Genomic DNA, 23,712 nt, shown 5'->3' on the forward strand with positions numbered 1-23,712 from the left:
AGTGGTGTGAAACGGACAAGCAATCAAACTCAAACTGCCCATTTCTGCCTTTCCTTTAACAGGGTTGAAACATTTATAGAGAGCAAAGCTCTTTTCGGCCGCATCCCTTGCCCGTGCAGGCTGTGCACAGCAGCTGATCACCTCTCGTACCCGATGCCCAGTGCAGGTTCACAGGGAAACTGGAGGGATCAAACTGGGAGGTGACACAAGGCTAAACCAAATCAATGCCAGCTACCTAAGAAATAGTCTCCTTTGTGCTGTTCAAACTTCCCTCGCTTCCTTCCCCTCTCTTTGGATGGGCATTTCAGAGTCAGGCTGCCACAGTGGGTGCTCCATCCATTTACACTTTGGGATGAAAAATGAGCCCAGGGACTCCAAACATATTGGATACACCTCTTCTCCAAATTTGCATTTGGCTGGCAATCCTCAGATCGAACGGATTAAAACGATTAAACCCAGAGCCCGCTCTACAACAGGAGTTACCTGCGGGCTGCTGTTGGGCGCTGCCAGCTCCCCACCTGGGAAACAGCTGCTGAGACAAGAGTGAGGGCCAACCAACATTTCCAGAGGTATATTCCTTGCATGTTCGACAGCATTTTCAGCAAGAATCAATCAGCACACCACATTTCTCCTCTGGAGGGCTGAAAACACTCATCCGCTCTCAGAATGTTTAAGATGTAATTAGAATTTGCATTATTTACTACTCACTTGTAAACTAAAGGGATACAGGAGGGATAAACAGACCGCTGGGCTTTTGTTCTCCTGTTTGACGTCTTTGTGGATTCATTCTTGGACTCATCACCCAGTATAAATGCAGCAGTACCTAGGGGAACGATTCCTGAGCTGCCGAGGATTAGAGAGTACTAGCAATGCTGTAAGACAGCGTGCTCACAGACATCTGCCGTCTTTTTTTAATCAAATAGCTCTGGAGAAAGGCAAGACAACACACATGCACGGCCACCTGTCTGGACTGAAACAGCATCTATGATTTTTACAGCCCAATTCTTGCCCTGCTGTGGACTTCTTTCCTGCTGTCCTTTAAAGTTCTCCAAATGACTTTACAAGTACGTTTTTACCTACTCCAAGGTCTCATTGCGTATCCCCAGCAAATGGGAACCAGACCATTTGAATTTGCCAACAGCTGGTCTGTGCACCACGAACTAAACTCTTTAACTATTTTTGGAACCAAGTCAAAGGCATTTGCACTGGTGCAAGGTTCACTGCTGCAACGCACAGTTTGATCCTACACACTCGTTCCCAGACCAGATGAACTCAGAGGGAAGCTAGCAACTCTTGTTATTCTCCCAAGAACACAGATACATTTTTTCAGTGTTGCTTTGCCTACTGTTCCTCCCTTGGCACACTCTGAATGCAGTATCACCTACTTCACGAAGCAGAAATGACTTCCTCCTCTCTTCGCTTTCCAATCTGATTAATCCAGTTGACTGCAGCTCCAGCATTTGGCCCTCCAAGCCCGTTGTAGATGTCTTCCAAGGACCCGGAGTACCTTTCTTGTGCTTTCCAATCTCAGAAATTAAATTCTGTTCAAGCTATGGTTGTTCACAGACAGACATATTACAGTGTCTCCAAATGAACCAGTTCAAAGCTTCCAATAAATGCAACATACGATTATTTATCAACAGAGATAAGATGGCAAGAAACGCATTTCCTAATTCTGCTCTGATGAAAAAGATGTGCAAGATACATGGCACACTAAAATTGGCAACTGCAGGGAAACAGCTGAAAGATTCAATTAAGATGATTGGCAAGGTTGTCCTGGAGGGTGCTGCTGACTCCAGTCACATGCTGCAGAGCCAGTGAGAAAGGAGATGCTGGCCCCTTAGCATGGGGAAGTGATTTTTGCCTTCAAAGGACTGAGACTCTGGGCAGAGAGGAGGGCTGTCCTCTAACCCTTCGGAGATCCTGTATGATGCTCAGTTTGATTCTCCTTGCCCGCTCATTCAGTTCTTCACCTCTTACACAGCATGGGCAGGGATGGGATAAAGCATTTGTGTCCCATTAATGCCTACGAGGCTGAGTACCAAAGCCCTGCATCTCGTGTCTGATCCTCTCTCCCATCACTGCAAGGATTTAACAAAACACTCACTCAGGCAAATGTAAAGACAGATTTTGACTTCATTGATCTTTGGCTTGGGCATCATTTATGCAGTCACCAGTCAGGCACTCCCTGATCACCACATTAATATGAGCAGGATAACAGTGGACAAGCAGATTTATTTTTTTTTTGTCTTCTGTTCTGTGATTCTGATCCTCCTGGTTTGCTCATGCCACAATAATTTCATCAGCTGGAACAAAGAGGCTCGTCTGATTTAGAGTAGCATAATTGGGGACAGAATCAGGTCTTCTAGTCAAGCTAATCAGAATCAATCTAAAAATCCAGCATGAAAATCACAAGTGAGATGTAGATTAAAGACACTGGCAATTAACTCAGATCTCCTCACTGTTCCCAAGGAGACAGGAAGTTTATTTTGTTTTTTCTGGGGTCACTTCAAAGGTCTCTGCAGAACAATTTCTTTTATTACGTCAAGAAGTTTTCATCATAAAAATCCTTGTCTTTGAGCTCTGCCAAAATTTTTGCAAGTTCTTGGCTATAACCCATTCAAGAGCAAGTTATTTTTTGCCTTAGTGTCAGTTAAGAAAAAGAGAATCATCCAGGGGAAAAAAAACTGACATGCAAACTCCAACCTGAACTACTTTAATTAGTAAAGTCCAAGACTGAACTACTTTCTGTGTATTAGAAAGCACTAATGGCTAGTGCCAGATGGACTGCTGCAGACAGAAATCAACCCTGAGGTGCCACCAATCAATCAAGGAAAGTCTGGAAAATTACTGTGCGAAGTGAAGCTGAAAAGATTCTAACAATTGAATGCACAGCACACAAAATCCCAGCCCAGCCCTGAGGCCTGATGTTTCTCATGGCAAGATTTCACTTCTGTGATTACTTGAACAGACTTCATTCGTAGAGACGCCTCCCGAAGCACGGGAACCAAAATCAGCATCTTGCATTTTGATCAAAACCCCTAAAAAGCATAGCTCTGGCAAACAGAACTCCCAGAACTGCAGGTGCTGCTTCAACTCAGCGCCTGGCTGAAGCAGGAGATGATACAGAGACACAGAGAAACCCAAGTGCTTCCAAACCATCTGAAGTGTTTGTCTTAATTGACATCTATAATTTGCACTCAGCCTCTCTTTCGTTGGCCTAAACTGCCTCGTTTGGGGACGAGATGGGCGTTATCTGCCTCGAAATCAATTATGCTGAACCAAAGGGCAACTCTGAGGACTGCCATGATTATTTGGTTTCGTTTACTTTTTATCTCACCGTTTCCCTGGCCCTGCTGCAAGGTTTTTTCATTTCTTATTTGTATAAATCTCATCGAGACGAGACCCAATGAGATCATAAAATGTGAGAGCTATTAATTACCATGACGGTCTCAGTAAGTTTTATAAGGCCTTCAGTATTCATTTCTGAAAGCCTCTTCTCTGTGCATTCCGCCCTCTCGGGCATATTGATTTGGCCAGCGAGCGCTGACCAGTGGATAATGGAGTATTCCTTTTCCGTATGCAGAGTGCTTGGCAGCTAATCAAATCACTATTTTTGAAGCCAGCTTCGCTATTTTAATTATCTCCTCATGACACATGTTGTTAAGTAACCTCTGTGGTCAGAAAAACAGGTTTGATTATATTCTGAGTAACGCTCTTTGAACAGATGCTTTTCCTTTCACTTTGAGGGCCTGCTTCCTTTCCAAAGCGACTTTAACCATTTCTTTATAAATTAAGAATCTCTGCAAGGCATTCACCTGCTCTGAAAAGTGGCCCCACAAACCAGAAAATAAAAGGAAACTGTGCAATCTTGCATTTGTTTGAGTTGTGACCTCTCAAATTTGTTCCACAGAGCTGTGATCCCTGGTCAGCATCCTCTGGAAAAGCAGAGCGTAGCCAGCGCTAGACGTGTCGCTGATGCTGTTATTGGTGGCCCAGAGCCTCAAGAAAGTGAATCTACAAGTCAAAAACTGGCATAAAAACTTAATAACTTTTGCTACAAAAGGCAGGTTAGTTGCAGTCTCTCCGTCTCACACTAAATAATGCAAGATCCTCATCCAATGGCAAAAACATCACTGATTTCAGATGCCTGCTGCTTATAACAAATCACATCCCAGTCCATATTCATGAGGTTTGATTTACTGTGATAATTATCCTCTGTCTTCATTGTTTGTGTAAAGTATCTTATGCACAGGGAATGTATTTAACTGTTTAGCTCCGGCGATAATGAGTCCATTATCATAGAGAGAGTCATAAATCAGAGTTTCGTAGCAGAGCAAAGCTGAGAGATGAAGAGTCTGCAATGAGAAGGGAGCTGAGCCAGGCTGAGATCCTTGCTTACAGATGAGTGTACCGTATAGCAATTATATAAATGACAGTGCTTCTCCAGACACCACTGTCTGGAACACAGCAGCAAATGCAAAAAGCAAGGATTTTTGTTAATTGCATTGTTACACCTTGTTTCAAATTATATTAGAGACTATTAGGGCCAAAGGGTGCACAGCTTCGAGCACAACTAGTCCTCTGTGCAGCACTGTGACACAAAACACATTTCAGGTCTTCAAGTGTGTAAACTTTACCCATTCACACTAACCAGAGCTGGGAGGTGTCTTATTCTCCTGGATGGATCCATCAACTCAACACAGTGTGGAGACAGTTGCGTGAGTGCATCAGGGTAAAGGAGCTGAACCTTTGGCTTAGCATACAGGTCTCCCCTAGGCTACATACAACTCAGTGCAAGGTGCAATAGCAGCAACTGGTCACAGACCAGGTTTGGGGCAAACAAACCAAAGTAAGATTTCTCAGTAAGAATTGTTGATGCACCTCAAGACCAGTAGCTTTTCTCATCACCTAACTGGACTCCAGATTAGGCCATAGCTTGCTGCAGGCATCCATCCCTCCTTCTGCTCTGAATAAAAGAATCTACAATTCTTTTCATAGGATGAAACTCTTTCAAAGCTACAGAGTTTGCAGCAGGTTTCTGTGCCATTCTGGGTCTCTCCAATACCTCTGATAAGTTTATGGGCCCTGACTTGGGATCAGGATGGCCTCTCTGCCTTGTGCTATACGGGACAATTCCTTCTAGCCTTCTAAATGAACAGCATTTTTCAAAAGCAACTAATCCTCTTGGAAGCACACTGAGATGCTTTAAAGGGGCTGGATATTTTTAGATTGGGTGTTCAGCATGAAAGCTCTTCAAATGCAGAGCGCAATGTTTATTTGGCTGACCAAATTAAAAAAAGCAACACCAACAAAACTCAAACCCCGTCATTTAGAGTGAAATATTTTTGGTGATCCAAAACAAATTCAAATCTAGTGACAAAGCATCATCTCGAAGCAGTGGAAATGAAAAGCTTAGAACTCTTTTCCCTTTTTTCTCCCCAGCCAAAACTTCTTGCCAAATTCAGCACAGATAAGCACTGTTGACACATATCGTCCGTTTAAAGAATGAACCATTTCGCAAAAAGTCCTTTTGGCCAAAAAAATTATCTACTCAATGAACTCTGAAAACATGAGCACCCAGTGTGACAGCTGCTTCTGAAAAACATGGCCCACAAAGTGACATGTTGCACCCACAAATACAATTGCAGCCAGAAGCCTCAGGCTCTTTCACTTCCTTCTGCTTCAGCGTGCCTTTTGGCTGTTCCTCAAAATGTTTAGGACTACTGAAAGTGGAAGAACAGAGGTCGCAGCAGACGGGCAAGCGAGCATATTAGCAGCATTTTGTGTACAATACTCTTGAGGCACTGGGCTGTCATTTTGTAAGGAACTTGGTTGAGATATCCTGAGGTCCCAGCAAGAAAGCAAGAGAAACAGGTCCCCAAAAGATTCCTACTAATATCCACCTGAGTGACAGCCTAGCTAAGAGGAAGATGAGCAAGTAGGAACCGAGGAATGACCCTGCCAATTCTGTCCTGCCAGCAGGTGCCAGGATGGAGGTTTGTGCTTACTCTAAGGAAAAGCAACATTACAGCTTCAGGTCTTGTCTCCTCGAATGAGATCTTTTCTTGACTGAGTGACAGTATGGATGAGGAAGGACTTAAAGCTCATTCTTGTGTTTGGCCATAGCAGAAGTGCGTTGAAGTGCACGTCATTCTTCATTTAATTCAAACAGGAGATATGGTTCCCATTACAGATTTAGCTGAAAGATTGCCAGGCAAGGGAGAAATCCTCAGGGAAAGATTTCAATCATGATGAACAGGGGCTGAAGCAATGTGAAGTGGGCAACGGCTGTAGAACAGATCAGGGCACCAGACATCAGTGAAAGGAGACGAATGAACCTTTCTCTTTCCAAACCTGAAATCTCCCCCCAAGGTCTGTACCTTCTCAGCTGGCCCACCTAGAGGCACAGCTCGCAGGGCTGCAGATCCTGGCAGAAGCAGAGTCAGCAACACAGAGACAAAACAAGCTCCTCATCAGCATGTAGCACAGGGTCAAAATGACTAAATCCTTGATTGGATTGAGATAGCTTACACAAGCTCCCAGGGGCTTTTTTGACAAGGGAGAGCACAGAAGAAACAACTTCACATCCCAACAAAAGGGTTGTTTCGGCAGGTGGCCTGCAGCATATGGCTGTCACTGCCAGCTGTCACACCTGCCCAGGCAGCCTGCCATCACGGTAGGAATAAAGTACCCATGGAAGGACAAATGAAGGAAGTACGTGGCACCGATTTCCCCACTTTCCCACCTCAATCTTTTTGTCTGTCCTGAGCTGGTCACCCACACCTTCGTGGCTGTAACATACTCCCAGCTTTGGTGAGACCAGGTGCAAAGAGAAGCTCTCCATCTAAGCACGCTATCAAGATAACACCTTGAACTCTTGCTGCTGCTGACAGTTCCTTTAATGCTGCTCTGTTTCCAGACATCTTTCTTCAGAAGGTGATTCAGCTTTTCCTTTCTTGGGCATTCTTATCATGTCGTGTGCCTGCTGGGCTGTCTTCAGCTCTTGTGAACACAACCAGGCTTTCTTTTTTTTACCTCTGACAGCAGCAAGGGGCTGCTGAATGCAAAACAGTCTCCTCTGAGAATTCCCTCACTAGGGCCTTCTGATGATGGGCCAGAGATGTGTTACTTGTATGACTTGATTAACTTGTTAACTGAGATGTCTTCTTAAGCAAAACCTCGTAGAAGAAATATGCACTCAGAGTAACATAAGCCAGAAACAGAATCATGAATCTGAGAGCTGCATCCAAGGACTAATTTCAAGAGGATCTTTCGTTAAGGAAGCCCCTTAGAAAATGACTTCTGAAATACAACATGTGAAGAAGAGGTAACTCAACCAGCACCAGGAGAGTCAGAGGTCCTCTGAATTACCGGAAAAGTCTTTTGTATTGGATAGACATTTCCTGAAGTGTCCATGTCATTTTCTCCTGTACATTTGCTCTCCAAGTTCAGTCTTTCCAACTACTACAGCTTGGTCCCTGGATCTCGTCTTGGTTCTACCTAGCTGATGGTTACTGCTCCTTCAACTTTGCCTCACTAGTTTTGGCAAAAGCATTGTCTCCTGACGTAAAATGCTATTATAGGTCTTTTCTGCAAGTCAGACATGAAATCATTCAAGCAATGGTTCTGCGGTTTGCAACGTCACCTAAATCATCTCTTCTTCCCCAAGTGTGTATCTTACCAGCCATCCAACCCCTTTTTGTTTTAACAGGGCTTCTGCATTCAGGCTTGGCCATACCAAGACTGATGGTTAGGAAGGTGGCAGTGTTTTGGTTGCTCCACTGAGATTGTCAGCAACTCAAATTAAATTGGACTTTGGTTAGGTGGGTAATTCATCATTTGCAGTGTGACAACAATATCTGTAATTACTGCTCTTATTGTTGCAGCTGAAATTCATGTGCAATAAAGGAATCTTAATATCATGCCAAACCTCACAGTTAATTTAGGTTCCATCTCCTTTCATTTATTCTGTAATAAGCTAATTAGTTCACATAATTTGCCATTGAACATGCCTTTGTAACAACTATATACATGAATTAGCCTATTACACAACAAATGAGGGGAATCAAAACATGAATCATTTGCAGGATTACATAAGGAATTATTATCCTTTCAGACATCCATGGATGCAGCCATCATCTTTATTACTTTAAAATCTTATTTTTTGCACTAGGTTGGTTCTCATGTCTGATGCCTCTGACTTACTCTTCTACTTACAAGGTCAACAATGCATTTCAATGTTTGGTACGCCCCGCTGCCACGTGCCAGGAGCTCAGGATCACTGCCATGAAGTTAAAATACCTTTCAGCTTGGCTGCTTAAATCCAAATTCTGGCAGCTGAAAGAGCTTGGCCATACTGCTTGCATCCTGCCTTAGCACGCACACCATTCGCAAGGACCTTTTGGACCAGAGGTCTTCAGATTTCCCTGTCAAAGTCTGCTTTTGGTTTCATTTGTTCACAGTCTGCACGGTATGGAACTGCGCCCTTGGAACCTCTTGGGCACGACCTGCAGTCGCTGCACTTGGAAGCTTCCTTCCGAATCTCACCTGCGGGGCTCATTTCACCAACCTCCCTTCTGACAGCTCATAAACCATGCCAGATTTCCAACTCATTTGGGATGAATCATCAGGAATGCTCTATCCAGTTGAGCCCTAAGACTGCCATTATGCAAACTGGAGGCTCGCCAGACCTTGAGGTTCAGTCCACCATTATGACTCTTGCAAAGAACCACATATTCGTTATTCCCCAGAAGGGATCAGGGCAATTGGACCAGTCTCATCCAGAACACAGGAGAGTGCTTTCTGCCCAGTAACTCAATATCAATTCACAAGGAAGCTCCTGAGCTACCAAAACCATCAGTTCTACTTTCTGCACTACTTACTTTGAGGTCTCATCTAGCTGCTGACCGGGTGCTACCCAGCTTCAACTATTACATGTAATGAGAGCACAACTCAAGAGCTTTATTTGTTAAATGTTCTCTGCTTACAGCAATTGTTTTGATTTAGCACCCAACCTCTTGCAGTAATGACTTACTCTTGCCATATCAAAGTTAAGCAAGCACCTTATTCCCAACAGCTGCTTCTTTACCTTAAGTTATATCATTTTCAGCTTCTAAAAACAAGTCCTTGCTTCTAAAAGGAATAAAGACGCAAGAAGAGTTTTTGGCTGAAAATACCCTTTAGCATTTGGATGGCCTAAGCAGCACTAAAACCAGTCATAAACCTCCTGGCAGCTCCCAAAATGATCTATGGATACAATATCCAACTTTGCCTGACGCTCTGCTCTGCCCAAAGGAGGCAGTTGAAACCTCTGCTGTGGCTGGTGTGTTCTTCTTGGCTTAAAAACTGTATATTTTCAGCCCAAGGAAATGAAATACCAACATGGAATGAAGACTTGCAGCCTGCAAAAAAGGCTCTGGAAGTAAAAAGGAAGCAGGACCCCTCGAGAAGCACCTGCTCATTCTCAGTGCACTAGCACAGGCACTCTGCAACGTGTTGCCCTCTGCCCCTTCTGGGAGCCAGACAGGACCTCCTGGGCACATCCATCAAGCTCTGTCAAAAAACTATGCAAAAGCAAAAAAAAAAAAGGAGAATGCAAGTGCAGCCAGAGACCTGTCTACTATTCTCGCTTTGATTTCCCACTTTTTTATGCAACACTCCCTGCCTGTCAGGAATATTCAGAATTACTACGGCAGCTCCTCTTGACATACTAATTCCAGGAAAGTACCAAAGCATTTTAAAAAAACATGGCCTAGTAGAGACTAGGGATCTGTTTGAAACCTTCTGGATTTAGTTTTAGGTCTCTGACACCAGCAGCACTGTGATTCAAGGTGTGCCACTGTGACAGCATGAGAACAAACAAGATGCTCAAAGCAAGCAACTGCCTCTCCACAGCTCCCAGATGCAGCCTGAAAGTTGAGTTTATACGATAATATGAAACTAGAAGGAAATTAGTAAATGGAATTTAGAGCTCTGAATAAGTAATTATTCATCATTAACAAAACTAAAAGGAGAATTTATTTCTCTTTTAGGAATAGATGTCACCTACACTTCAAGACGACTAAATAAAACAGGGTATCTACCCAAAAGCATTAAGACATTTGTATTAAAGACAGTAAGTGCAAATTAAAAATGGAAAACAGTACATGATCATGTAAAATATGCTAGCTCTAAGAGACCATAGCTGCTGGACTGCATAGATGAGCTATTCAATGTTCCAGAGGCACAAATGCTTTGAAAATACTTTAGTTGGAGTGTTTCTGTCACCTGTAAAGGCTCCTCAAGTCGGAGCTGGAAACACTTTGATCTCTAGTGAAGATTTGTATAGGTGTGGATCAAGAGAGACTCAAATTCCATGTGAGTAGCATCTCTTCACAGGCACTCTAGCCAGAACGGATTTCTTCCTCCCTCCAGCAAACCATACTAACCAGAACCACCCTGTAATTCTAGAAACAAGCCCAAACCATGCCATCAAGCTAGTTTCTACATTTTAGAATGGTACTAAGTCTTGCTTAAGGACTTCAACAACACACTGTTTCCTGATACTACAGCAATAAATAAAGATCCTAACTCTCAAAAACCCCTGACATTTGTCCAGGTCTGATTTGCAGTGCTAAAACTTGCCATACTTTTGTCTGCCTCAAGAAGTATCCCCCCTCTCTTCTAAAATGCACTGAAAAAGTGCCTATTCTCTCCAAATGTTCTCTTGCAACATTGTGCAGGTTATTGTCTGATTTATACACTCGATGTGTCTTCATTTGCAGTTTTATGCAGGTGCAAGCAAATTCCTTTCTCCTCTGATGCATCTATCAAAATCTTTCCAAGTGAAAGACGACAAAAAAAAAACAACAGAAAAATCTGTAGGAGAATCCTACCTGAAAAATAGCTATCCAGGCATATCCAATATTATCAAAATTGATAGCTCCATTGTGTGGGTTTACATCCCCTGCCATGCATACGTTGTAATACTGGTTCCAGTTTATGCAGGCGTTCCTGCTGCTGAAGTCAGGGTTGTATAAACTTGGGGTGTAGGAGTCCATGCTCAAGGTGCACTCCACCTTGTACTCCTTCCTGTTTGGGATGTTGGAGCATTTCTGCATGCCGTTTTCACGATGCGATGAGCAGATGAAGGGGTTCTCTTCCGCTTCGTCTGTCCGGTAGTACGGATGCAGGAAGGTAAGGTTGTACGTCCTGCAGGGGGAAGAAAGAGAAGGATGAGAACAAACGACACATCCCTTGTTTCAGCAACAGCAAAAGGTGCTGGTTTCCATCCCTGGTTTGAGTGTGTTATTCCTCCTTCACCCTTCAGCCCCATCAGACTGGGGATGGCACAGTTGAGGTATCAGCCCCTGCCTTTGTCTACAAAGCTTTGTGAATCCTGTAAAGCACCAGTGATCTTTCAGTTAAAGATCAGCCTGAGTTTTCCCAAATGAACAAGGCAGGTGAAAGCTGAAACAAGAAGGTATAGAGAGAAAAATCCCAGCAGGCCAAATGCTTCCCAAAGATCTAGGGAACTTTTTGTTTCTCTCCAAGGATTTTAAGATAGCTCTTCTGATGCTCAGAACATGCTTCAGAAAAGCTGATGGCAAAGCAGCTTTCCAATAAATTTGCCCTTCAACACATGTCTGTGATGAGTGAGCTGAACTTAAACAAGGAGAGACCCAGCCACAGGCCATCTCAGATTCCTTCTGCACTTACATAAGAAAAGAAAGAGTCCACATTAATAGGAGCTGCATGCTTACTGCATATCTGATTTAATTGGCCTGGATAAAGTTTATGGCTCTGTTACAGCTACGATAAGCAAGTGCTCTAATTGCAGCATGGCAGGGGTGGGCCTTTTTTCCCCCCAAGCTGTGCTCTGGGGCAGATCAGCAAGCAGAGCCCAGGACTTCTCATGCTGTTTGATTAGTGTTAGTGAGACCCACCAGCACTCGCGCTACCAAAGCACTGCTCAAAAATGAGAGGGTGCAAAGCCCTCAAGCAGATGCTATCTGTTGTGTTCAGAGCTGCAGGGATCTCAGATGCCATAATCAGTCAGGAGATAAGGGAAAAGACAACACAAATTCTAAGACCAAGCAAGGGAGAAGATAAGCAGGTAATTCTTCAAGACAGGACAGCCGTATTTCTATCTGTTTCTGAATGTACCTATCGAATAAATTTGGCTCTAATGAGTGCCAAACTAGTGTTATTCCATACAATTGCTCCTCAAAACCCTTGAGTCAAGCAGGAGTCACTCAGTAACTGTACTTTAAGGAGAGAACAATTGCTGCAGGGCAGAGCTGTGGGGAAATGAACTCTGAACAACCTTCATTTGGTTCTCCTCCATCAATGAATTGCTTGAGATGGATGTTGAGAGTTCATCCAGCTTCAGGAACAGGCAAGAGTAGCAGGTCAGCGAAATCAGGCATTGTTCACTGGTAATTAAATGTATTCACCAGCTATTCCTCTCCCATTGCATAATGTTCCAACACCTCTAGACAAAACTAATATCTTCTTCCCAGTTTCTATGCCTTAGATTCAAAAGACAAGAAAAACTTGAAAAGTGTTTTTCCCTCCAAGACTGCCTAAAAGCCCTCTCCTTCCCCTCCCACGAATTGGTTTCACTTGGAGAAAATTTCCATATAAAACAAGCTCAAGAAAAGGCTGAGCACTAGCACAGTGTTTGCTAGAAGATCAGACACTACAACCAGCAGAGTTTGCCACACAGAGGGGGGTATTGCAGAGGCTTCCAAAGGATTAAAACGCACCGAGGCACAGAGATGTGTCTGGGAGTGCTGCAGACTTTGGCAAAGACAGCTGGGGAACTTGAGAGAAGAAACAGAGGAGGAGAAGAAGAAGAGATGCCTGAGTGACTCCTGACTCACGAGTGGCAGGCAGAACCCCGTCAGCTCTCTTTTGGCCTTAGTGGGTACGCTGAGGGGCTTGGTTGAGATGCAAAGGGCTCCTCCACCCTCAAATGCGGTAGGGACCACACCACACCTGGGACAGGTGCTTAAAGCCACAGGACCTGCCTAAGCCTGCTCGCTCAGGAAGGTTCTGGCAAGGCTCTGCACCTCCATGACACACGATGCAACCCAGGGAAGAGCCATCCCAGCTCCTCCAGCCCCAGAAAGGTGGAGGTTTCAAACCTCCAGGTTTGAGAGGCCATGGGTGCATGTCTCATTAACCTCCTCCCAAGAAACTCAATAGCAGGTGCTCAGTAGCTCTGAAGCCTTTCAAATGCGACACTGGGATCAGGGCTTTCTGCACCCTGTGGTGGTGACAGGGGACTAACGCTCCCGGAGCCCAGACCAAGCCTGGACTACGCTGTGCACTGCCTGATACAGCAAAGTAGCACAGCCACAGGACTCTGGGGTATGACCAGCTTCCCCAGGGCTGACTTCATCACTCTTGAATCCAGGACTTCATGAGTTCCAGGCAAAGAGCTACTCTGAGTCCCTAAGGTGATAGCAAGAGAGGTCTCATTTGGTACCTTCTCATCAAAGCACCTGAACCTCCAGCTCAGGTTCAACGGATCTCTGCAGTTCTCAAATCCCCATTGTGACAAGTGATGCAAACTCAAAATTCAATGCCCAAACCTGGCGCTTGCAGCAGAGAGCCACAGAGGCGATCCCATCTCAGAGAGTAACCTGCCACCCTGAAACTACACATTGAACACCCAGCCCTGCAGCAACCATGTGTGATCTTGGGAACATCCCTTGCTCTTCCTCGTTTCCCTTAAAACAATGATGATCAAGACTCTGATCTGGATGTGCCACTCCAGTGACATATTATTTCAAAATACAACTGGTCTTCCAGGAAAACCTGCTCCAGAGCCAGGTGGAGCTGAGAAACTCAGCAAAAACTTATTTCCTTCACCACCCTGGAAGCAACACCCCACCACAACCCTGGCAGCAGGAGTTTCCTGAGCACAAACCCCTTTTGGCAGCAGGCAGGATGGGAAGGCTCAGCACACCGCAGCTTGTGGGCCAGTGTAATTAGGATTCTACCCAGAGCAAAGCTGGACTTGCAGAGGGAGATGGACCATCTGGAGGGATGATTGTGTAATTAGCAGCTATGGCTGCACAAGCTCCTTTCCTGGGAGCAGTTTTGTGTTTAGATGCAGACACACATGTCTGTGCCAAGAACACTGACCATAGAAGTGCTCAGACAGAACGGCTGATGCATCAGCATGATGTTCCACTCTGACCTCACACCCGAGCTCCCCTGCGAGCTGCCTCTCCCACCACGGCACAACATACACAACATTCCATTCAGTGCCACGCGTGATCCCACAGCTGTCTGCCCTCCCAGCTGCAGGACACCGATACATATTCATTGTCCCAGATTAATCCTCTTTATTTCAGCTTCCAGAGCTGATCTCTGATCTCCTGATATGCCCACCCCAGCTGGGCAGGCTGAACAGAGACACAGCTAGCCAGGGAGCAGTGTGCCAGCTATTTCTGCTGGAGCCCATGCACCCAGCATCATTGGAGGGAAGGAATGCAACCAGGCTGGGGACCTGCAGGACCAATTCCCCTCCCATGCAAGGCTTCTCTGTTCACTATTCACCTATTGTAATTGGAAAGGCCCTTGATGAGATTTGAGAGGCTGCATGTTCCCCATGAGTCACCGTTTAGGAAGCCTTGGGCTGCAGGAGAAATAAAGCCTGCAGACACAGCGCCCTGGGCTATGATCTAATAAGCTGTGTAGAAGAGATCTGGGCTCAAACCCTCCGGAGAACCAAAAGAACGACACACTTTGGTGGCTGTGGGAGGAAAATAAAACCAGGAAAACAAAGCACAGCTTGATTGCAAAGGGTGGATGAAGCTTGATTCAGTTCTGCTGCTGCCTAACTGATTTTATCCTCCCTTTTCTCTGCCTTGCTCATTTTTGCAGTTGCCCCCGAAATCATTTACAAACAAAAAGTCCTCCCTGCGACAGGCCAAAATGGGTTGCATGGGGGCCACTTTTTGCCCAGCCCTTTTCAAGCCCTTCCCTCTTCCATGTCTGCCCTGGGCACAGAGACACCATGAGCATCTGTCCATCTGGGAGGGACCTGCACCTGGATGATGCTCTGCCATCGCTGAGTACAGAGGGGAAGGGACACACCAGCTGACAGCAAGCACTGCAGATTTAAGACCTTATCTTAGTTCCTCTGCTTGAAGACCTTTCTGGCAAAACCAAACAGGGGAAAGAAGGAAGGAGAGCAAGAATGGGAAACAAAATGTGGTGCAGAATGAGGGAATCCCCAATATCCACAAAATAAATGAATTAGCTCTGCCAAGACCATCTACCTCCACATGCAGGAAAGGTCAATCTGACTTCCTCATTACTTGCCAACGAGTACAGTGCAAATGACTTATTAATGGTAACGAATCCACTAATCACAAGACCCTTGTGCTCTGGGGAAAAGACACAAGAAGCCAAGCCCCAGGATGGACCTTGTTATCACATTAGAAAGGATTAACACCCCTTTCTCGGCCAGCTGCCCAGTGCACATCCTTCTCTGGGCTTGCAGCAGCTTTGCAATGTATTTTCCTTTCTCTGTCCCTGGGCATGTTCACATGCAGGAAGGACAACAGTGGGGCAGCAAAGTCCCTTCTCTCCCATGTCAGAGGAGGCTGAACAACTATTCTCTGCTCCATCTTCCCCCAGGCTCAGTCCTCCCAGCTCAACCATCCTATGCAGGACATCATCCACAACTGCTGGAGTATGGTGTGTGTGCACTGAGCACAATCCTGCTACAGCTTTCTGAGGAGGAAAGGGAAGAGGTGGAGGAAACTCAGCACCAAGCAGGATCCATCCCCTCCAAGGAGGCTGCTCTCTGGAGGAAATCCTGCTGACAACCCAACATTGCAGCACAGAGTGATGCCAGGAGGAGCAATTAAGCAGAACTCAGAAGTACCTTTCAGACAAACTCAGAGCTGCCTTGGCCATATGCACCTTCCTGCAGCTCTACAAAAGCCAAGGAGCCCAAGGCAGTACAATGCCAAGCAGGTACGGAGTTAATTAAGACTGAAGTGTTCACATTATAACTGTCCTGCAGCATTAGAGAAATACAAAGCACTTCACAGCTCCCTCTCTTCTCCTGCTTCCAACCCACTGAGTTCCTTGAAAGGCTCCAGGAGGGGGAAAACGTTCCTCTGCATAACACCACACAAACAAGGAGCAGCCCCAGCAGCACAACCCAGACAAGCTGGCGGTGACCCAGCTCTGTTATCGACAGTGATGGCAGGAGGGAGCCGGAGGGGCTGCGTGGGGGAGACACACATCCTGGAGATCTTCCAGATAAACTGCTGCCTTCGCTTGCCCTTCCCACACATGCAACCAGCCTTCCTCTCTCAGACCAGACCAACTCAACAGCCCTTGTGAAATTCCTCTTCCAGCTCCCGCTGTCAGGGATCTCCTGCTCTCAAACATAGCAGTGGAGACCATCCTGGCACTGCTGTTCCCCACTGCTGTTCCATGCCTGGGGAAGTGCGGGCCGGCCAGTGAGCATCCTGGGACTCAGAGAGGCATCTGAGCCACCAGAGGCACCACTCTGGTCTCCAGAGCTGGCTGGGAAGTGACAGCTTCTCACATGTCCTGAATAGCAGTGTCCCACTCCAGTTTGTTGCTTGCCAACCCACTACTGCAACAACCCAGTAACTGCCTGTAATTCCTTCTAAGTCACTACTAAAAAAAACCAAAAAATCCTTCGGAAAACAACCTCCCTCCGGAATGACACTGCATTGCAACAGTGCCATTTTCAAAGAGACAGAGAAAGCAGATATTTCCAGTGCACCTCAAAGAAGTCCCCAAATTTCTATCAGAATGTACTATATTTAAAAATAGTTTCTTTATTTGAAGCAGCCAACTTTCAAGGGGGATTTAAAAGAAAAGGCTTCCACAGGAAGAAGAATGATGGCAAAAATCAAAGTCACTTCTTCCATCTGATGCCTGCAGTAAAGTTGAACGGCCCAGAAAGCTGCTGGCAGCGAGTGTGCAAAGAGACACACAGCAGATAAGAAACTGTATTTGAAGCACCGGTCTCCGAGCTCACTTACACTTGCTTTACTCCAGAAAAGCTTTGGGGCCATGACCCTTCCTTGCCTGGCACCCTGGATTGTGTTCAGATGCTCACCCTCACTTTAAAGCAGTTCTGTTTTCATCTGGGAGGGTTTGACACCACCAAGGTGAGCCCCACTAGTAACTCGGGTCTTTCCAGTTACAGGGTTGTAAGGAAAATCAGCCAGGACCATCATCTGCCCAGCCCCAACCTGGGCACACAGCACGCCTGTCCATCCTCCAGCCCCTCACAGCCTGCTGAAGGGCCAGTAAACATTATTTTAGGCTGAGGACAACACCACTGGGATTTAGTGGGACTTGGCAGACAAAACTAAACGACCAGAATCTCATTCCCTTTCCTGCAGAGCTCTACTCTGTTTACTTCTAACCAAAACCAGAGCTTAACTTGAATCCTTCATCCCCTGGGTGAAGGTTTTGTTGTTGTTTTTGTTCTCTTTGGCAGCTCTCCCTGGAAGGGGTCAGATGGTCAGGGCTCTCCAGCACCGACGCCGAGTACAGCAGCTCAGCACAGGGATGGAGCACAAGGACACAGATTGATGGATCCTCTCTAGTCCAACCCTGGGCTTGACTTTGCCTATATCTCCACGCTGTCTTCTAGGCAGATGGCATCTTGCTGCTGGTCAGCAGGACCTGCTGGTTTGGGCCCAGTGCTGTATATTTTAGCCATCCTTTACAATAGCAGAACGATGGAACCCTGAAGTGCTTTCCCTGTTACTGCCACACCGAAGTCACTCCATGACTTTTCCCCCTATACAACTTGCTGTTGGGGTGTTAAAGACCACTGCAGGGTGAACCATATCCTGATGGCCTGGAACTATCAGTTCAGGAGAATAAATCAGGAATAACAGAAAAGTTGGGAATACTTTAATCTGCATTCCCCAAAACTTTCACACCAAGCTCCAGTCAACCTGGGACAGCTTCTAGCTGGAAATAGAGGGACTGGTTCATTACAGCCAGGTTTCTCAGGTCTAAAGCTAAGCCAGCAAAACACAGACCAAGACAGTAGCTACAGTTTGGGTGATGGTATCAGAGCAACCCACATTTGTTACACTGATATTGGCACCAGCAGAGCTGGAGTAGCCTTGCCATGCAACACTTCTCCAAATTTCTCTGGAATGCTGTAACTTTGTTCACAGTATCCCTGAGCTCATGGCATCAAGCAACAGGACTTGGACACGGACAATGGATAGCCCACAGCCACCCAAATTCACCACTACGTGTTGCTGGAGAGGACCCAGGAACCAGAGCTGCAGTAAAGTGGGAGGGAGAAGATCTCTCACAAACCTCCTGCCTCTCCAAACACAGCTCCCGACGCTTGGCACGGGGAGCCCGACTTTGCTGTCCATGACCAGGACCAAGACCCTGAAAAGAAAATCCTGTGACACCTTCGATGCTGCTAATGGCCGTTATGTAACAGCCCAACATTACACAAAGCAAACGTTCCCCCTGTGGTTAATTTTAAAAGCTCCACTTTGCAAGAAATCACCCAGCATTTTAGAAACCTGGTCAAAGAGATGAGAGACACTCAACTGAAGCTCATTACAGCTCTGCACTCCTCGTGCTCAAAGCATGGCCCACCCATGGGGCCTGCCCCATGCCATGGAGCCACCCGAGCACAGCTTTAACATCACTCCTCGGGCTTTTAAACGACAGCTCAGGGGTCACTCGGAGTGATGGAGGCTCTTGGTGACCAGCAAATACCTGCCGTGGGTGCAGGACAGAGCTTGGGAGGTTGGAGCATCGAGATGCAGGAGCAGAAGTGCACACACACGGGGCAGACTCATCGATTTTCTGCCTTTCAGCGTCTCTGATGGGATGAGTAAGTGCCATCAGAGATGGGCTGCAGCACAGAAAAAGGCTCAGAGAGCTGAAAGCCACAGGGCTCATCAGTGACAGGCAGGAACAGGAACTCGGGTAGAGCTGAGGGACAATCTCTGCTTGTCTTCCAGACACAATACAAGTTGTAGACAGCAGATGATTACAAACAGATATAATTACAGGCTCTATTGTCTTTTATAGAGCTAGAGTTGCCCTGATCAGCTGGTCTCAAGCATTTCCTTACCTCTGAGCCACCGACATCTCCAGCAGTCCCTGACAGGAGCCCTTTGGAAGGATTCTCCCAGGCAGATCTCCCTTTTCTGTGGAAGCTCACAGGCTGCACTTGGTTTTCATCTTTTTGTCGTGCTGATGGGTTTTAAGGTGTGCCCTTACATTCACTGCACCTCTGAAAGGGCAAGCCCAGAACTGCCCAAGCTCAGTATCATGCTGAGGAATTACTGGGGAGCAGCAAGAGCCTGGCTGCCCCATGGCAAGGGATGATCCAGGAGCCAAGAGCCATCCCAGTGCCAGCAGCACCTGCACAGAGCCTGAACACAGCAGGCAGAGCTGATGAACCAGATCCAGGACTCATCCAAGGAACGCAGGCAGGAACCAAAGAAATCAGGAACAAACACAGAGCCAGAGACAAACACACCAACAGCACAGCTCAAACCAGGAGAGACAGCCACAGGCTGAGCTTAAATGGAGCTCCTGGGCCATGGGCAGGGTGGGGGTCCTAGGTAGGGCTCATCAGGGCAATTAAGGCCTATTAGCACCTTCAGCACCTGGCAGGGATGCTGGTCCATGCAACTGCCTGGCTTGGAAAAAAACAAAACTAAAGTTTGCATCAAATAGAGCAGGTGATCAAAAAAGGTGCTGCCCATCCCTGATGCCTGTCCCAGACTGAGAGCAGTGTACAAACGTCTTTAACGCCTTTCACATCAAGCTTCTTATCTTAATACACCTACAAAGATTGAGTTGTGTGTTCCAGCAGCATCTCCATGGTGCTGTCTGTACCAGCCTGCAGACCACCTAATCAGCCCCCTGCCAGGTGCTGTGGTGTGCGAGGTGACCTCCCAGACCTGTACAGTTTTTTTGAGCTGGCAGTTTTAGGAGAGCTGTAATGCTTTTGTTTGTTCTAAATCCTTAAATTCCCAGAGTCAGGGATCTCAGCTTCCTCAGATAGAGATAATCCAAACCACTTCCGTCCTTGTCCTTCAGGTGCAGAGGGAAAACATGAAAAAAGCCACTCCAAACCCTCGGTAACTTGCTGACAAATGGGTTTTTCCATTAAAAAAGTACCTAGCCAGACTCGGAGTCCTGAAGCCAATAATCTTGTGAATCAAGACGACAGCCCAGTTAAGAGCTGCCACTGCAGCTGCGTGGCACGGCCACGTCACGCTCCCATCCGCGGTGCTGCTGGATCCAGCCCTGGCTGCACCCTGGCTGGGCGCTATCCCAGCAGGGTCAGCCGAGCTTTAACTGGCACAGGGAGGGAGAAAGGAAGGAAAAAATGGAGATTTTTTTTTTTTTGCTATACTTACATTGCAAAATTCCTGTCTAGGAAACACCTGTTTCTCAGCAGCCCTGCCCAGAGCTGCACACCAACAATCCCAAAGATGAAGAAGACAAAGAAGCACAAGAGGAGGACGTTGCCTAACATAGGCAGAGTATCTAACAGCAGGGTGACGAGTATTCGCATACCTGTGGGGAGAAGGAGAAAACAGGTTAGAGAAGCCCTTTGACTGGGAGAGTGTGAATGAACGTCACGCCGTTCCCAGCTTGCTTGTGCAGCCAGTGCATCCTGGGCACAGGAATTGGGATGTTTAGGTTTTCCCCTAAACCTTAAGGCTGAAAAGGAAGAGAAAGCGCCAAAGGCTTTAGCAGCAAACGGGAACAAACAGACTATCTCCAAAGAGTGGACTTCAGGGGAGGATTTTCAGATGTTTTCAGTAACACAGCACTCAACAACACCCAAACATGGGCAAAGCTGCAAGACAGTCTTTCTTGGAGAAACGCCCCCGAAAACCATCAGCCTCCTGAGAAATTCTCAAAATATATATTTATAAACATGTTGAACATCTCTCATGAATCACACAAATTGTTCCCCTAAACAATACAGAGCCTCGTGTAGGATGGTAGCTGTGGCTGCTCTCTGGGCTTCCTCCATGGACAACTCCTCTTCCATGGAGGACTCCTCTCCTTGCTGGCCACAGGACTGCCAAGGAGGCAAGGCAAGGAAAATTTTGATTATTTTGACGCGGGAGAGCAGGATGCAAGTGTTTCCTTCTCTAAGGAAAGCTCTCAGCTCTGCTCCCTCCCCCTCCTCCTGCAGAGGCTGCCAGGAGACCTTCCCAAAGATTCTCTATGAACCCATATGCAGAGCAGGGGCTCCCCAGCACCTTTGCTGCCAGGGAAATGCTGATTTCTGCACAAGATCTTCCATCCTAAATAAGAAGCTCAAGGCATGAGTCAACCTTGCAGCCTCAGCTAATCCTTGCATCTCCGTCCAGCATGTTCCCAGCATCGCTGCCCAGAGGAGACTGGGCAAGGAGGCAGGGACTGGGCTGGCACCAGGGGCCTGCCCTGTCTCACACATCAGCGCACCTTCAAACTCAAGGATAAAACAGGAATAAAAAGGGAATAGCAACTTGCAGCTCAGCAGTTCAATAATGAACCTCTGAGACACCGACCAGCCATCATTTCAACAGCTGATAATTGATGAGAGGAGAACTAATGAAAAGAGGAAGAGACAAAGGCAAATGTTAAATTACAGAAAAGAATGACCAGAAATTGAGCCTCGGGAGCCTGGGGCTCAGCAGAGAGCAGGGCTCAAGTTTACAACATGGTGGAAATCGATGTGGCTGCTGGGTAAGGCGACACTGCCACCTTCGGAGGCGTTTTATCCCACTAAAACGCAGCTCTGCAAACCCCTTTTCCTGCCTGTGTGGAGCTTTTTCTCCCTCCATTTCCCCTAGCAGGATGCTGCTCTCCATTAGTCATCCCATTTGAACAGAGAGTGGCATTTACACCGACTCAATCTCTCTTCCTCTACCAATTTCCACGTTGGCTTCTTCCCTTGGCCAGCTCCCAAGTCATCCCTGATGCCTCTCCCGCTAATTCAGCGAAGATGCTGGGCTGCAGCCTGGCATCTGTAGACCCCAGGGATGGGTGCTGGGAGGAGCAGGGTCTCCAGAAGAGCAGCACCCATTTGACCCAGCACCTCCCAGGCCGTGGCGGGCAGTGCTGGCGGGAGCCAGAGCCCCGTCACGCCGCTTTGCCCCTCTCCTCATGCCACTCTGCCAGTGGAAATGCAACCCAGCCAAGCAGGGCCGGGGCTGACATTACCTTGTCAGCACGGCATGAGTGGATAAACTGCCCCTGGCCAAGTAGTCTGCACTAATAAATAATTAGGTGTGAGTAATAACCTCTGCATCCCAAGGCAAGAGCCTTTCAAGGTCTCCATGCCCCGCTGCGTCTTGGCTCCGGCACGGCTCCCCGCTGCTGGCGCCGGCAGCGGACGCCTCTCCGGAGGAGCCGCGATCCTGGCACCCAGCCCCGTGCCAGCCCCGCCGGCTGCCCTCCAAACCCTGTCCCTGTGCCGCCCCGGCGCCAGTGCCACCCTGCGAGGATGGGACACGGCACTGGCAGCAAGGCTGTGCCAGCAAGTGCCACCGGGCGGTGCGGGATGCCGGCCAGCGTCCCTGCCATCCCCTGTAACCGCAATGCTGGCACCAGCCGTGGGGACAGCACTGGCCTCTGCTCCGAGTGCTGGGGGAAACCAGCTTGTTCCCAACATGTGCTGTCATAGTAAGTTCCCCAGGAGCACGTCCCATGGCACTGCCCTTCAGACTTTCCTTGCAAATCTATCTTTGGATAGAAAAAGCTCACTGAATTCCCACTGGAAAGAGGATGCTGGGCTTTTCTTTTTCCCCTCACCCCCTCTCACTAATATCCTGGCCTTCTTTTTCCCAAAAATGGTTAAAATTTATTTCCCTGTGCCAGACAACTTTTTTCCGCTCAGCTACTTTTGGTATTTTGGGTTGTTTAGTGGCACCATTCTCGAGATTGAATCCATCTGTTCGCTCTCCACTAAGGGTGCTCTGGGCTCTCAGCAGAATGTCAAGTGTGCCATGGGAAAAGTGCACGAACATTGGTTAGGCTGAAACTAGGATCTGGATTTCTTTTCGTTCCCATTCCATGTGATGCCTGGTTTAAACCGCATAGTAGAAAAATAAAAATAAAGCAGTGAAATGGATTTGAAAAAACAGTGACCACTGCTAAAAAAAATCCCTAACTACAGCCCCTGCCAAACATATAAATTGCAGGAATTATATTTTTACAGTCATTTTCAAGGAATAATTTCTAATAGAGATGATGTTTTTATTGGCCAGGGTTCTCCTTTCTTTTCTTAACAAATAAAATAAAACTGAAATAATCTCGTGGCTGAATTTATTGTGCCTGGAAGCGAAGCGCTAATAGCACTGGCTGGAACCCAGGAAAGTGCCCAGGCATCCCAGGGATAAATCGCCAGGCTACTTCTCCTGGGTCCCTGCTTCCCCTGTGCCTGCAACTGAACGCTGGGCTCGTCTCTTCTCACCCAGCCATAATTCGTCTCTGCTCCACGTCCTTCTGCGACCGCCACCGAGCCGAAAACCCCGCTCCCGCCAGCGCTGCGGTGCCCGGAGGAGCATCACTGTCCTGGCACTATGGCACAGAGGGTGCTGAGCGGGGTCTGGTGCTGCAGTGCTGACTGGGATGCAGCGGATGTCCGAGGTAATCCCTTGGCTAAGCTGTAGCATCCCCATGGATGAAAGGCTAGAAACGTGACTCTGCTATTAC

General features: G+C 47.1%; 1 protein-coding gene across 4 annotated transcripts in view; it reads right to left on the reverse strand.

The window, feature by feature from the left end:
* Positions 1 to 23,712, reverse strand: part of CACNA1H (calcium voltage-gated channel subunit alpha1 H) — a 249,580-nt gene that overhangs the window by 92,680 nt on the left and 133,188 nt on the right. For all 4 annotated transcript variants that reach the window (XM_086622220.1, XM_086622219.1, XM_086622222.1 and 1 more), the window contains 2 exons: positions 20,415 to 20,574; positions 10,878 to 11,193 (listed from right to left, as the gene is read on the reverse strand). In XM_086622220.1, coding sequence (XP_086478346.1) covers positions 10,878 to 11,193; positions 20,415 to 20,574 — 476 coding nt within the window. The remainder of the gene's footprint in view (positions 1 to 10,877; positions 11,194 to 20,414; positions 20,575 to 23,712) is intronic.

This window comes from Tauraco erythrolophus, chromosome 17 (assembly GCF_009769465.1).
Source record: "Tauraco erythrolophus isolate bTauEry1 chromosome 17, bTauEry1.pri, whole genome shotgun sequence".
NCBI classification, from domain to species: Eukaryota; Metazoa; Chordata; class Aves; order Musophagiformes; family Musophagidae; genus Tauraco; species Tauraco erythrolophus.